The sequence below is a fragment of the Heteronotia binoei genome, chromosome 5, assembly GCF_032191835.1.
Source record: "Heteronotia binoei isolate CCM8104 ecotype False Entrance Well chromosome 5, APGP_CSIRO_Hbin_v1, whole genome shotgun sequence".
NCBI classification, from domain to species: domain Eukaryota; kingdom Metazoa; phylum Chordata; class Lepidosauria; order Squamata; family Gekkonidae; genus Heteronotia; species Heteronotia binoei.
In genome coordinates, this window is record NC_083227.1 from 65,260,267 (window position 1) to 65,275,744 (window position 15,478).

General features: G+C 42.8%; 1 protein-coding gene across 3 annotated transcripts in view; it reads left to right on the forward strand.

Moving 5' to 3' along the window:
• Positions 1-15,478, forward strand: part of LOC132572475 (contactin-6-like) — a 421,055-nt gene that overhangs the window by 350,896 nt on the left and 54,681 nt on the right. For all 3 annotated transcript variants that reach the window (XM_060239569.1, XM_060239567.1, XM_060239568.1), the window contains 4 exons: positions 5,088-5,263; positions 7,512-7,629; positions 9,317-9,475; positions 9,569-9,718. In XM_060239569.1, coding sequence (XP_060095552.1) covers positions 5,088-5,263; positions 7,512-7,629; positions 9,317-9,475; positions 9,569-9,718 — 603 coding nt within the window. The remainder of the gene's footprint in view (positions 1-5,087; positions 5,264-7,511; positions 7,630-9,316; positions 9,476-9,568; positions 9,719-15,478) is intronic.

The following is a 15,478-nucleotide window of genomic DNA, read 5'->3' on the forward strand; positions in this document are numbered from 1 at the left end:
CCTATCTCACATCTCAGGACTTAGCTACAGTGATTTATGCAGTGGTCACTTCCAAGCTGGATTACTGTAATGCGCTCTACATGGGGCTACCCTTGAACCTGATTCAGAAGCTGTAGCTAGTGCAGAATGCAACAGTTCGCCTACTGACTGTGATACCTTTGTGGGGTGCATCTGGCTGGTGCTGTATCAATGGCACTGGCTACCAATTGAATACCAAATCCAGTTCAAGGTTATAGTATTGACCTTTAAAGCTCTACACAGCCTAGGACCAGCTTATCTGCAGGACCATCTCCTCCTATGTGCCCTAGAGGGCCTTGCGGTCTGTAAATCAACACCTCCTGGTAATCCCCAGCCCAAGAGATATCCACTTAGCCTCAACAAGGGCCAGGGCTTTTTTCCCTGGCCACAGCCTGATGGAATATGCTCCCACTTGGTGAGAGCCCTGAGAGCTACTACAGTTCTGCAGGTCCTGTAAGATGGAGCTGTTCCACCCAAACTTTGGTTGAGGTGGCAGGTGTTAAAACATCTTGGCCTCCCCTGCCCTTAGTATCTACTTGTGTTTATTATCTATGGGATTCTTTCTTTCTTTCTTTCTTTCTTTCTTTCTTTCTTTCTTTCTTTCTTTCTTTCTTTCTTTCTTTCTTTCTTTCTTTCTTTCTTTCTTTCTTTCTTTCTTTTTCTTCTTCTTCCCTCTCACCATCTGATCAAAATTGCTATAATTCAGGCTATCTACCATTACTTGCTAAAACGTCACAGGACACATTAGTTTATTTATTTATTTAATCGGATTTGTATCCCGACCTCCCCTGCTGGGCTCAGGGCAGCTATCAACAAATAAAAGCAACATAAAATATTAAAAAATACACAATAAAATCTTTTCCAAACATTTTATAGTCATTAAAAGTCCAAGATGCATATTGATGATCTGGTTATTCTGATGTTTCTGGTTTCAATGTCAGTTCAGTGAGATTGTCAGTGCTATAGAATAATAGCCACCTCCCCTTAACTGTTGAAGAAAAGTTTGAACAGTTCGGTCTTACAGGCCCCACAGAGGCATTATGCTTTAATGCCATCTTGTTTTCATTTTTAAATTGCTTAATTGTTTTTATATCATTGGTTTTTATTGCATTTATACCATGTTGTGAGCTGCCCTGAGCCCATTTGTGGGGTAGGGCAAGTTATAAGTTAAATAAATAAATATGAATCTACTGCATTTGACTTGGTTCTTCAATTTGACATCTTCCAGAGTGTAGACTCTGACACAAAGCATTCATTCACTTTTCTACATTTTCCTCCAGTAATCTTTTTCAGATCTTTGCAGTCTAACAGTCCATCTGTCTCTTGGCTGGTTTCTGCAGTAGATGTATTTAGACAAATTTTTACTATCTTAGCCATATGCTTGTCATGCTTCTCTTTCACTTGCCTTAGTGACAACTTACATTTGTTTGCCAGAATTTTTGCTTCTGCAAAGAAAAAAGAAAAACAATATGAAAATATATAGGCCAAAATACATAGAAGATGGCGACTTGTCCATGATATTATATCTATTATATTTTTGATCCTGTCTTTCCTTCATGGAACTAAGGACATTGCTTCTCTTCTATTTTGTGCTTTCAACAGCAATGTGACGTCAGGCTAAGAAGCAGCAGGTGGCCCAAGCTTACCCACTGGGTTTCATAGCAGATAGGACCAGATCTCAGATCTCCCTGTTGTAGTCCAGCAGTCTACCAATGTAAGGTACCAACTCTCCTAGAGGAACCCTCTTGATTTTCTCCAAATAACTACTCTTCCCTATTTCTCCTACTTTAAAAAAGTTTTTAAAAATAAACTGAATAATAATTTCAAAGATAAGGCCAATTCAAAGTTAGAGGTTCATCTATTCACAAAGGACTATAGTAATATATGCTGCTTTATTGTCACTTGTTTGAAAGGTTAACCCTAAATTTTGTTCATATTAAATGCTGTCCTTTATGCAGCATATTTTTCATAAGGAATGCAGTTTATATGTAAGAACTCTTTCTTAAACCATCTCTATCAATAAAACCAAAGAAGTACAGACCTCATTGGAGGGGGGGGACTTATCATCCTAATTGGGTTTATTTTAATCATAACACCAATTGTAATATGACATAATGGGGCTGTTCAGATGCACAGTATAATCAGTTGTCACTGCTGTTTCATACCGGATTAAAAGTGGCTGATCAGACAGCAACATCTGCCTCCCGGTATTGTCGTAATAGCCCCCCCCCATCCTTCTCGGAACCAAAGTATTTTCTTACTTGCTCCTTTGCGGTGTTTTTCTAGTTCTCCGGTTTCACCTCGTAGTTTTCCCATCTGGATAGTTCTCAACCAACTTCCGGATGTCTGAAGGCTGTCCTGGAGCAAAAGGAGCCTCAGACATCTGGTTTACGGTCGCCATTTTTTTTAACTACTTAGCAATATGCGTATAACTGCATAACCACATAATGTTTTAACCTATACACATGTGTATGTGTGCACATGTGCATAATGTGCACATGTGCATAATGCGCATAAAAGTGGAGGAAAAAAGAACTGCATGGTGCCGCTGTGTGGAAGGTAGAAGACGGTTTCACCGTGGAGTGATTCGAATTGCAGTATGGCAGTCTGATTGATGATATCCGGAACAAAGATATTCAGAACCGAACCGGGTCAGTTTAACATGGACTCAACACGCTGTGTGAACAGGGCCAATGTTTCTTTTGCCAATAATTTGGAAAAGGTCTTATGTAAACCTTGCTTGATAACAAAAGTTATTATAAATAAAAAAGTTATTATAACAAACCACAAGCAGGGGCGGCTCTAGGGTGAATAGTGCCCTAGGCAGGCGCCCCCCTGGTGTCCTGCCCGCCCCCACTGGTGTGGCATCCCATCTGCCCCCCCCCCAGTGCAGTGTCCCACCTGCTCCCCCCCCTGGCACTTTGCTTACCTTCCCACCACCGCTTTTAAAGTAAGCTTTGCCGGCTTCACAGCCCACACCTGCACGTTTTGTTAGAGACAAAACATGCAGGTGCAAAGAGCTGTGAAGCTGGCAGAACTTACTTTTAGCCGTGGCGAGCAGGAGGAAGGGAGCGAGCGGAGTGCCACCAATTTTAGCGGTGGTGGACAGATGAGTGAAGTGCGGCCAATTTTAGTGGCGGTGGGCAGGCGAGTGGAGCGCTGGGGGGGGATGGCAGGCAGCGGCAACCTGGAGGGGGCTAGCAGTGGCCATGGCAGCTCCGAGGCAGAGGGAGGCAAGCTAAGCACTTGCCTGGGGCATCAGAGGGGGCGAAAGCCCAATTTGCTGCCCCCTCCCTCTTGGTGCCCTAGGCAACCGCCTAGTTTGCCTAGTGGGCAAGCCGGCCCTGGCCACAAGTATAAGAAATGAGGATGGACATGAACCTGGAAAATGTGGTTTGGTTCAATTCATGGTTCATGGCTGAGCTATGAACTAAACTATGAACCAAACCTTTTAAATACAGTTTCTGGAAACCTGGGAAAACAGCTGAGCATCTGGGAGCAGCTTGCTTCCCACCACTCAGCTGTTTTGGACTGTCTTTCAGAGTTAAATTTTAAGAGGACTGCACAAGACAGTCCACAATAGGTTTGTGGAGGGGAGCACCATCCCACAACTCAGCTGTTTTTGCAGCTTTCAAGGGAAACAGAAAGCAAGGGTTTCTGCTCCGTCTATGAACCACCATGAACTGCTTTTAAAGTTCATGGAGTTCATGATGGTAGACCCATCACAAACTTCTGTTTGCGAACCACAAACCGGGCTTAATTCATGAAGAATTTTGCTTCTTGCTTAATAAGAAGGCAGTAACAAATGTAACATATAAACGTACCTGGAAATTAATAAAGATAGGTGCATGTTCCCTATGGAATTTGTTTTTATATTTGTTTATAGGTTTGTCAACAGGTTGTTGGGGCTTTTTTTGTTTGGCAAGGTTTTTTTTTTTTTTTTTGCTGATGGTTTTGTAGATGCATTTTATTGGTATACATATGGCTATTACAAGCAATTTATATAGTGTTTATATTGAAATATAATTAAGTGAAAAACAAAGGGTAGGTTTTATGGGGGGGGGCGGAATCAGTGCATGGAAACAGAGAATATTATTAAAAATAAAAAATAATAGGTGCTAGTAGCACAAAAGAAAAGAGAAACCCCAACCAGGATTTTTCAAGTTAAAACAGCAGAGATTTAAAAAAAAAAATGAAATCACCCCTACTGGGAAGTGACATGCTTTAAGGACTGTTCCTACCTCTGAGAAACTCACAGCCTCTGACATCATTAGCCTCTCATAGGTGCCACAGCAGCATTTCCAGTAGTGTGCATTGCAGTCAAGAAAAGCATACTGTACTGGGTAATGGTCTCAGCTCATTTCCCTTAGGAAAATCCCATGTATGTTGATTATGACAAGTAAAAGATGGTTGAAAAACTCAGAATTCAAGGCAGCACCAAAAAAACCTCCTGACAAACAAAAACAGCAATTTTAAGTGGCCCTTTGTATTCTGCTCATGCTTCTCTGCATCTACGTCACCGCCAAGCCCAATAAGATCAAAGAAGTGCTGCTGTTTATGCTCTCTAGTGCTATGATTAAGATCATGGTCAGGACCAGCATAAGGATACCATCCAGGTTTGTGTCAGTGATACTGGGTCAGCAGGGTGGTTTGTAGGATCAGGCTGTCAGAATGGTAGGACTGGGGAGAATGTTTTGAAGCCTGTTTCCCAATCAAGAGGAAGGATGTATTTGTATCTATCTGTCTAATTGCTTACAGCTTTTTCGGAATTTCTGCTGATGGTAACATTTGATTCTCCTCATTATTTGAGGAAAAGAAGTATTGGAGCATCCAAAAAGCCTCCCCCTTCCACACCCTGATTCCTCCCAAGTTCCACGCACACTCATTCCATAGAAGTGGTAAAAGAGGGTGTGTAAGCTATGAGGAAATTTTGCTTTCTTTCCTCAGGCTCTGATTTTTGTGCAAAGAAGAAGTATTCTCACAGAAGCCAAAAGGGAGCTGGGAGAAAATTATATTTAATAAAATATAACTTGTACAAAAAAAAAAGTCACTTTTTCCTTCCTCAACAGAGAAAACTGTCCTTATTACGCCATCTTCCAAAGTGGATGTTACAGTTGGAGAAAGCATAGTCTTACCTTGTCAAGTATCCAAAGATCCATCCATTGATGTTGCATTTTCATGGTCATTTAATGGAGATGTTATCGATCTTAAAAGAAGAATGACTCATTTTGAAAGTGTTGGAGGAGTAAGTTTTGTATACTCTACTCTGTAATCTTTTTTTTTTTTTAATCTTTTAAATCTTTGTGAGCCGCCCTGAGCCTGCTTCGGCGGGGAGGGCGGGATATGAATCAAATCAATAAATAAAATAAAATAAAAACCATTCTGGAATCATATCAGAAATATTAAAGTGCATCTGTTTCTCTTGCGCATGAGAAAATGCGTTTCAAGCCACATGTATTTATTTTGCTTTTAGTGTTCATAGGGGTTTTCCCCCACAGTGTTTTATGTTAAGTTCTGCATACATTATTCTTTTCAGTCTTCTTCAGCTGACATTATACACACAAATTTCATCATGTTTAGTTGGGAAGCAGACATAAGTGCACTGCCCCACCAGCCTACATGCAACTGGCAAGCAGGGGAAATGCCAGCTACTTGTGCATAGGCTTCCTCCCCATGATTGGGGATGTGTGCAAAAGCAGTGATCAATGAGCATACTGGAAGACAACTTCCCTCTGATGACTTTGGATACCTAGTGTTTGATCTAACTGTTGCAAGCTTAATTTTATGGATCTGTGCTATTTATACATCCCTAGATGTCAGTTTGCATATTTTACTGTTGGTTTTAATGTTGATAATTTTATGCTTGTTATTATGACTTTATTTTTTGTATTGTTTTTACCTTGAGAGTGGCCTCCAACATATTCCTGGAGAAATAGTATATATGTTGTATAAATAAGTATATTTCCTTATGGCTAGGGCATGCTAGATTTAATCTTTGAATGGACTAAAACTGAGGATGTACCTGATTAATTTTAACATGAGGGGATGGTCTTGTCTCAGCAGTAGGGCATTTGCTTTGTAAGTAGAAGCTTCCAGGTTCAATCCCTGGCATCTTCATAGGGTTGCCAATCCCCAGATGGGGGCAGGGGATTCCCCTGGTTTGGAGACCCTCCCCCTGCTTAAGGTCATCAAAAAGTGTGGGGGGGAATGTCTGCTGGGCACTTCATTATTCCCTATGGAGACTGATTCCCATGGGGTATAATGAGAATTGATCCACAGGTATCTGGGGCTCTGGGGGCAGTTTTTGAGGTAGAGGTACCAAATTTGCTGCATAACATTTGATGCCTCTTCTCAAAACACCCTCCAAGTATCAAAAAGATTGGACCAGGGGGTCCAATTCTATGAGCCCCAAAAGAAGGTACCCCTATCCTTCATTATTTCCAGTGGAGGGAAAGCATTAAAAAGATGTGTGGTCCCTTTGGAGTTCAAATATGCTTGTCACAAACTTGCTCCTGGCTCCACACCAATGCCTCCTGGCTCCACCCCCAAAGTCCCCAGTTATTTCTTGAATTGGACCTGGCAACCCTACATTTATTTTTGTCCATCTTCATTTCAAAGGATCAGACAGCAGGTAATATGATAGCTCTCTATCTGAAATCTTGGAGAGCCATTGCCAGTCAGTGCAGATGATGCTGACCTTGGTAGGCTAATGATCAGACTCAATATTGCAGCTTCCAGTCTATTCCTCATGGACATAAAGTTAGCTACCTTATGCTACATCAACAGCATCAACAGCAAAACCCAGAAGCTAGCTTTATGTCCATGGAGAACAGCTTGGAAATCACAAGGCTTCTGGAGTGGAGAATGCTCCCTCTTCACATGCATGCATGCTCATACACACATGCAGGAGTAGAAGCTACAGTCCTCATGTGGTGTTCAGCCTTCCTTATGTCTGATACAAATAAGACAATGATATTAAAGAGAAGACTACAGTTGAAGAGAAGCCCGAGTTATATTTCTAATCTAGATCCTGCATACTGTTAGGAATGTAGCACATTGTCCCGGGCATGCTTGTCCCGGGCATTCAGAAGCTCTGTATAGATCTTCCTTTCCAGACTGATTTGCAGAAACAAAAGATTATATGAAATCATGCAACAGAACATGAGATTCCACTGACTATGGACCAGCCTGCCTTTCTGCCCACAGACAGAAATTTGTACCCATACACCCTCCCTTTGTCTGTTTCCAGTCTCTTCCTAGCCAGAAGCATTGTTCCTGAATATAGACTAGACCATTTGTTTTTGCTTTCAATGTTTGCATTATTTGTGAAGCCATAATAAAAATGTCAAAATGAAAGAAACTGATGATAGCAATGAATAATTTAATTTTAAAGCTGCATATTTTATTAATTTCTTAGAAAGTTATAAAAATGTCCAGTATGGAAAACATGTTTGGAGTGATTAGTTGCCTCTTTTTCTTCATTGTACCTCAAGGAATCAGTTGGGGACTTGATGGTAAGAAATATTCAGCTAAATCATTCCGGGAAATACATGTGCTCTGTGAAAACAGCTATGGACAGCCTCTCTGTAATGGCAGAAATTATTGTAAGAGGTAAGTCTATTAACTGTAAAATTCCACTAACTGTAACACCTGGAAGTATATGAAATACTTCAGCTTCAGAGAAGCTCTTTGCATGATATGTAAATGTCATGATTTGCAATTCAGAGATATTTCTTTCTGCCACTGTCCCTTCAGACCACGTTTTGCCCAGCAGGCAACAAAACAAGAGTAAACATTTTGCACATATTCCTCTTCATACTGTCCACCTCCCGTGGGCTCAAAATATGGCTTGGGCCTGTTTACTGGAATCCATTATTTGCTTGGTGAGCTTGGACTAGAAAAGAATGATTCCTTGATATAACCTGTACACACAAATAGCAAAATATATATTGCAGATGGGACAAAAGTAGGATAGTTGAATACAATGTGATCCTATCAATAGTTACTTCAGTTTAAACCCATTGATTTCAATGAGGTGAAACTGGAGTGATTCTCATTATTATATTATTTGTTTTGGAATATGTTAATTTGTTCTGGAATATGTTAATTTGTTTGTCATTTTTATCTAACTGTGGTCCATTTTTCACAAAGGAAACTTTTCTTGGTATAAAAGGAGCACATTTTGATAGGCTGAAATATGGGAATGCAGAGGGATTAAGAACCCCCCCCCCCATTTCCTGTTGTGCATCATAGTTAATATTAGTGATGCTTCCAATACCACACCTGGGTTACTGAGACCTGGTAACTATTTCTAACAAATTTTATATGTGTGTTATAATTCAGGGTGGCTTTACATCTTTGGCTCCCTCAGCATAGAAATTAAATTTTGAAATACTTTATAGCTTAAAGGCCATATATAAACAGGGGGGGGGGGGGGTGTAACAGTAGCAGGATACACGATCCTGCAAAAAGATATCTACCCCTTTGATGGGATACCACAGTGAGACCAAAATCTACCCATAATTATTTCTAATAGCCATGTAGATGTCATAGAGACATGGCTTCATGTTCTGAATAAAAATAGTAATCTGAAAGGGGGATTTGCATTTTATCCACCTATTTCACAAGTGAACAAGCTACCAGGCTAGACAGGGGAGTTGCTTCTTGGAGACTGATGAGAATGTTTTGCTTTCATGCTGATTGTAGTATGATGTCAAAGGTAAAGCAATGGATATGAAGATATTTGGCAGTATTCACACAGAAGATTTAGATTTCAGTATGAAGTCGATAGTATAATTTGATTCCATTCTGCACATGGAAATTGATTAAATTCTGCACATGGAAATTCACACATCCTACAACCATAGACTGAGAACTGACCACAGTACAGTATTTCAATATGGCTTTCATGAATTGTAGAAGTAACACAAATTCACATTCAATTTCAAATGCAACGCTGATGGGGAAAACCGAGATAGAGAATGGTTTGTGATTTAGGGACGAATGGGATTTGTTGTGAAGAAGGAAGACCCCCCCCCCCCCCTTAGATGGTTGTCAAGAAAGTGGACAGAGACATTCTTTTTGTCTGTTTCAGAGTTCAGACTGTAGAGAGGTAAGATACTTTAAACAAAAACTGTCCTGTCCTAGAGCAGGAGGCTGATCCACTGAGACACTTCAATTCCGATTTCTAAACCTACTCCCAATAAATCTACTGAGTGAATGAAGAATGTACAGCTAAGCACCAAAAGTTTCAAACACTTTTGCTAAAATAATATGGCCTTTTCCCCCTTTTAATAAGGCACTCCGGGTCCACCCAAAGATGTTAGTATTGAACATATTTCTAGCACAACTGCAGTGCTGAACTGGAGACCAGGAAAAGATAATAACAGTCCCATCCAGACATACACTATTCAGGCAAGAACTCCTTTTTCTGTTGGATGGCAGGGAGTTTCAACAGGTAAGTGCTTATATTCCCAGCTTTCCATTTTGTGTACCAGGTATATTTTATATCTGTTTTCTCTCTATATAAATATTTCTGTTTTTTTCTTAGTTCCTGAAGTTATTAATGGAAGGACCCACACAGCAACGGTGGTAGATCTCAGTCCTTGGGTTGAATATGAATTTCGAGTTGTGGCTGGCAATAATATAGGGATTGGGGAGCCAAGCATACCATCTGAACTGCTCAAAACAAGAGCTTCGAGTAAGTTTACAGAAATGGGGCTGATGGGGTTAGAAACCCCGTAAATGTGAAAATTCTTTGAAACCTTCACATTTATGATAGGAAATAGGCACTTTAAGCCATGATTTATTTTAATCTATTCATTATATTTTTAAGAAGCCCAGTATGGAATGGAAATGGTTATATTTCTATGGAAATACTTCCTCCCTGTAGCGTTATAGTACAATACTACTAAACTCAGAGGAAAATTAATAGCTTTTTATCCTAAACCTGAGTAAATTAGTACTATAGCATAATGTGTTTGCTTTCCTATAGTCCGAAAATGTCCTCAAAGCAGTTTAAACAGGACAATAAAATTTAATTCCATTACAAGCATTTCTGCACTCTCCCAACAACTAATACTGCTTTGGGCTGGCCAATCCCATCCAAACCTTCATTCTCTTCAGACCATTGTAGCTATTCCCATTCCCCATTATCCAATCTCATTATACTGGCTGCTATCAATTAGATGCTTAGTTGCTGCATGCTCCTAGTGTCTCTCTCGGCTTGACTTTGCGAACAAAGATTTAAGAAGGGTGCAGTAGTCCACGTCTGCTGCAGGCTTGCTGGTGGCTGACAAGACCAATGCGGAACAGGCAGATCCGGCCACAGTGGCTGCAGGGAAAAGTCTGATTTGGGGTTGGTGCTGTAGCAGTGCAATTCTTCCTCAATCTCCTTTTGTCCTCAAGACCAGCTATGCGTGCGTTCTCAAAGGAAGAGACAGCCTGGTGGATGGTGTGCCTCCATGCTTTGCGATCTGAGGCTAGGTTAGACCACTGGTGATGGTTGATGCGACAGGTGCCAAGGGATTTCTTCAAGGAGTCCTTGTACCTCTTCTTTGGTGCCCCTCTATTTTGATGGCCGGTGGAAAGTACGCCATAAACAGCAATCTTGGGAAGGCGGTGGTTTTCCATCCTAGAAATATACCCTGCCCAGCGCAGCTGCGTCTTCAACAGCAGTGCCTCGATGCTTGTAACCTCCGCCCTCTTGAGGACTTCAGTGTTGGTCACAAAGTCACTCCAGTGGATGTTGAGGATGGTGCGAAGGCAGCGCTGATGAAAGCGCTCAAGGAGTCGCAGGTGATGACGGTATAAAACCCACGATTCAGAGCCATAGATGAGGGTTGTCATCACAACCACTTTGTAAACATTGATCTTTGTGCCTTTTTTCAGATGCTTGTTGCTCCACACTCTTTTGTGCAGTCAGCCAAATACACGGTTTGCCTTTGCCAGCCTGTTGTCAATCTCCTTGTCGATCTTGGCATCTGAGGAGATGATGCACCCCAGGTAGCTGAACTGCTGGACTGTCTTCAGAACTGATTCACCCACAGTGATGCAGGGAGGGTGATAATCTTCCTGGGGTGCAGGCTGGTGGAGAACTTCTGTCTTCTTTAGACTAACTTCTAGGCCGAATAGCTTGGCAGCCTCTGCAAAGCAGGACGTCATATGCTGCAGAGCTGATACCGAGTGGGAGACGAGTGCAGCATCATCAGCAAACAGTAGCTCTCGGATAAGTTTTTCCATTGTCTTGGAGTGAGCCTTTAGTCGCCTCAGGTTAAACAGGCTGCCATCAGTGCGATAGCGGATGTAGACACCATCGTCATCATCTAGATCTACTGCGGCTCTTTGAAGCATCATGCTAAAGAAGATCGTAAAGAGAGTTGGCGCAAGAACACAGCCTTGCTTTACACCTGTGCCTTTTGGGAAGGGCCCCGAGAGGTCGTTGCAGTGTCTGACTTGGCCTCGCTGGTCTTCATGTAGCTGGATGATCATGCTGAGGAACCTTGGGGGACATCCTAAACGTTCCAAGATTTGCCACAGGCCTTTCCTGCTAACGGTAACGAAAGCTTTGGTAAGGTCGACAAAAGTCACATATAGACCCTTGTTCTGTTCCCTGCATTTCTCTTGGAGCTGCCTGAGAACAAATACCATGTCAGTGGTGGTCCTGTTAGCTCTGAAGCCACACTGGCTCTCTGGGAGGAGTTCTTCTGCAATGGTGGGCACCAGTCTGTTCAGGAGTATTCTGGCAAGGATTTTGCCTGCGATGGAGAGCAGGGTTATCCCCCGGTAGTTGGAGCAGTCTGACTTTTCCCCTTTGTTCTTGTGTAGAGTGATGATGATTGCATCGCGAAAGTCCTGTGGTAGTTTGCCTTGTTCCCAGCAGGTGACAAGTACTTTTTGAAGTGTGCTATGTAGTACTGTGCCCCCATGCTTCCAGATCTCTGGTGGGATTCCATCAACTCCCACTGCCTTGCCACTTTTCAGTTGCTTGATGGCTTTAACAGTCTCTTCTAGGGTGGGGATCTCATCCAACTCTGTTTTCACTGGTTGAAGTGGGGTGAGGTGGATTGCTGAATCTTGAACTACGCGGTTGGCACTGAAGAGAACCTGAAAATACTCCGACCACCGGTTCGGTATGGATGCCTTGTCTGTGAGGAGCACTTGGCCGTCTGCACTACGCAAGGGACTCTGAGCCTGATATGATGGGCCATATACTGCCTTCAGGGCTTCGTAGAACCCTCTTAAATCACCAGTGTCTGCACACAGCTGGGTTCTCTCTGCAAGCTTGGTCCACCACTCGTTCTGAATGTCTCGAAGCTTGCGCTGGAGGTTGCTACATGCAGCGCGAAAGATTGCTTTTTTCCCGGGACAGGAGGGCTGCGCAAGATGTGCTTGGTAGGCAGATCTCTTTTTCGCTAGTAATTCTTGGATCTCTTGATTGTTCTCGTCAAACCAGTCCTTGTTCTTCCTTGTGGAGAACCCGAGGACTTCTTCAGAGATCAACAGGATGGTAGTTTTTAGGTGTTCCCAGAGTGCTTCTGGAGAAGGGTCTGTGGGGCAACTGGGGTCCTCAATTCTTGACTGGAGTTTTGCCTGGAAGGCAGCTTTAATTTCGGCTGACTGAAGGCTGCCAACCTGAAGCTTCCTCCGAGGGATACCTCCTCTCCTGGGTGTGGGTTTAAAGTGAAGACGGAGATTGCAGCGTACAAGACGATGATCCGTATGACATTCCGCACTGGGCATTACTCGGGTGTGTAAGACATCTCGAAGGTCTCTCTGGCGCACCAGAATGTAGTCGATAAGGTGCCAGTGCTTGCACCGTGGGTGCATCCAGGTTGTCTTCAGGCTGTTCTTCTGCTGAAAGATAGTGTTGGTGATGGTGAGCTGGTGCTCCATGCAGAATTCTAGCAGGAGGCGCCCGTTATCATTGCAGTTGCCAATGCCGTGTTTGCCAAGTACTCCTTTCCAGGCTTCCGAGTCTTTACCTACTCTGGCATTGAAGTCACCAAGGATGATCACCTTGTCCTCTGTAGGGGTCTTCCGTACGAGGTTGTGTAGATCAGCATAGAACTTGTTCTTTTCTGCAGGATCTGCTTGAAGGGTTGGGGCATACACACTGAAGAGTGGTGCATGCTGCTTGTTTTGAAGTGGGAGGCGCATGGACATGATGCAATCTGAGTGACCTGTTGGCAGGTTTTCGAGTTTGGAGGCAATGGAGTTCCTGACCATGAAGCCAACGCCAGAAAGGCGGCTCTCAGCCTTTGACTTACCCGACCAGTAGAGGGTATAGCCAGCACCATGTTCTTGAAGATTACCTTCCTCAGGGAAACGGACTTCACTGAGAGCTGCTATGTCAATATTCAACCTGAGAAGTTCGTGGGCAACTAGAGCAGAGCGTCGTACAGGTCGACCACTGTCTACTGTGTCGAACATGGTTCTGATGTTCCAACACGCAAGCTTTAGTCTTTGCATACTTTGTGAGGCAGGTGCATGCCTTTTCTTTGTTGTTATTTTTTTGACCGCAAGTAAGGATGCCCGTTGACCGCGGCTAGCCAACTGGGGTGGGGGAGACGAGCTTTGTTTAGGCCACCTTTTCTAGGCCCCTCTTTGTGTGGAGCAAGCAGTGCTGTCCCTAGATGAGGCTGCTTGGTCGTTCAGGGTGCTGCCGAAAAATGCTTTCGTCTCCAGGTCAGCATCAGGCGACCAATACCCTGAACCGCCTACATGCAGGATCGGGACTGCGGCTTCCAGTGGCATCTTTCACCTGCCGTTTCGCACCTTTCCCATCGCTGCAGGACTTGGTGTGTTGTGGATGTGGATATGCCCTTCAGGCCTGCCCAGAGGAATTTTTAGGTGAAGCACAGTGTGCGCGGTACTGGCTCCACCCTTTCATCTTGGGGTCATTTGCCATGGCCTAGTAAGCCGGGACGCCGGCAGCAAGTCCTCCAGGTGGTAGGTGTTACATTAACGAGCTCTATCTGCCCGGGTTTGATGTTAGAGTTTTCCTTCTCTTGGCTGGCGAGGTTGGTGAGCCCAGTCTGCCCATCCAGTTATACCGCCGGACATTCGGTCGCACCATGATGTGGCAAACTCTGTGAGAAACAGGGGGGACCAGCGGGAAGGTGTTGCCATGGATGCAGTAATGCAGGAGAGGCCATTGCAGTGACCATCTGCCAGGCATAGCCGGACAGTGACCACGCGGCGTTCACTATACCGGGAAAGGAGAGGCTATGTATTGCGCATACACTTTCCCTGGGGGTGCAGGATACCCAAGAGGGAGCCCACCCCTCCCCCCCTGTATAAAACCACAGTTGATATAATTACATTCCCTCTAAGCTGAGTTACTGTGAGCTAGCTCACAGTTTTTTAGCCTCCAGCTCACTCATTTTTGTCTTAGTTCAGGAAAAATGGCCCCAGAGCAAGCTAATTTATGCAGTAGCTCACAACTTTAATGCTCATTGCTCACGAAGTAGAATTTTTGCTCACAAAAATCCACAGCTGAGGAGTGTTGGTTGAGATGTAATAAGGCTCAGCACATACCCTCTTCTAAGATGAAACTATTGGTGAAAATAACCGTGTACATCAAGTTTGTTTTTAGTGTGTTCACATATAACATAAACCGAAAACCTTCAATGTATGCCTCATGCAAACATACTAAAAACGTACAACAGTTACATATTTATGTTTCATCCACAATTTTAACTTGAGAACAGCTTAAAACTATGCCTAGGGATTCCTGACCCCCGCCCCCCAACTAAATGCATCTTTAAAAATATGCAAAAAAGCTCACTTCCTTCTTCAGCACAAAGCCAATGTAAAGCATCCCCAGATTAAATAGAAGCACATTTCAGAAACAGTTTTTATAACTTAAAGTATTAAGCTACACAAAAATTGAAGTAATGCAAGCAGAAATAGGGAAAGCTAAAAAATCAAGATGAATATTAAAACCAGTCCTGTTATACTGTCATTGAAACTGAAAGCTGTTATATTTTTCCCCAGAAGTAAAAAAAACCCTCTCTTTAACATTCTAAGTAATACTAATGTACATGCCACACTTTACAAATTTAAACCCTATACAATCATTGCCCACTGACATCAGGTGTGCTGCATCAACATCCCTTTATCTAATCTTCATATCCATATCTATAATCAAACCCACCTGACAAATTATAGTATTTTCCCATGTTCATGCTTTTTATTCCTCCTATCAGGCCACTACTACAGGTCTGCTAGGTCTTCTAAGACTCACCTCCTAGTAGTAATATACACCTCCTAGTGTAATATAACAACAAATACCTCTTAACTTTTTAAAAAAATTGTATATTTTTGAACAAACGTGATTGGTATTGAATGAACTTATTTCTCTTGATCTTACTCCATAGAATTTCTGCAATCTAAAAAAAAATCAAAAATGAAAATAAGAGTTCATAATCAATATTTTTTTAAAAAAAAAAATCCCGTT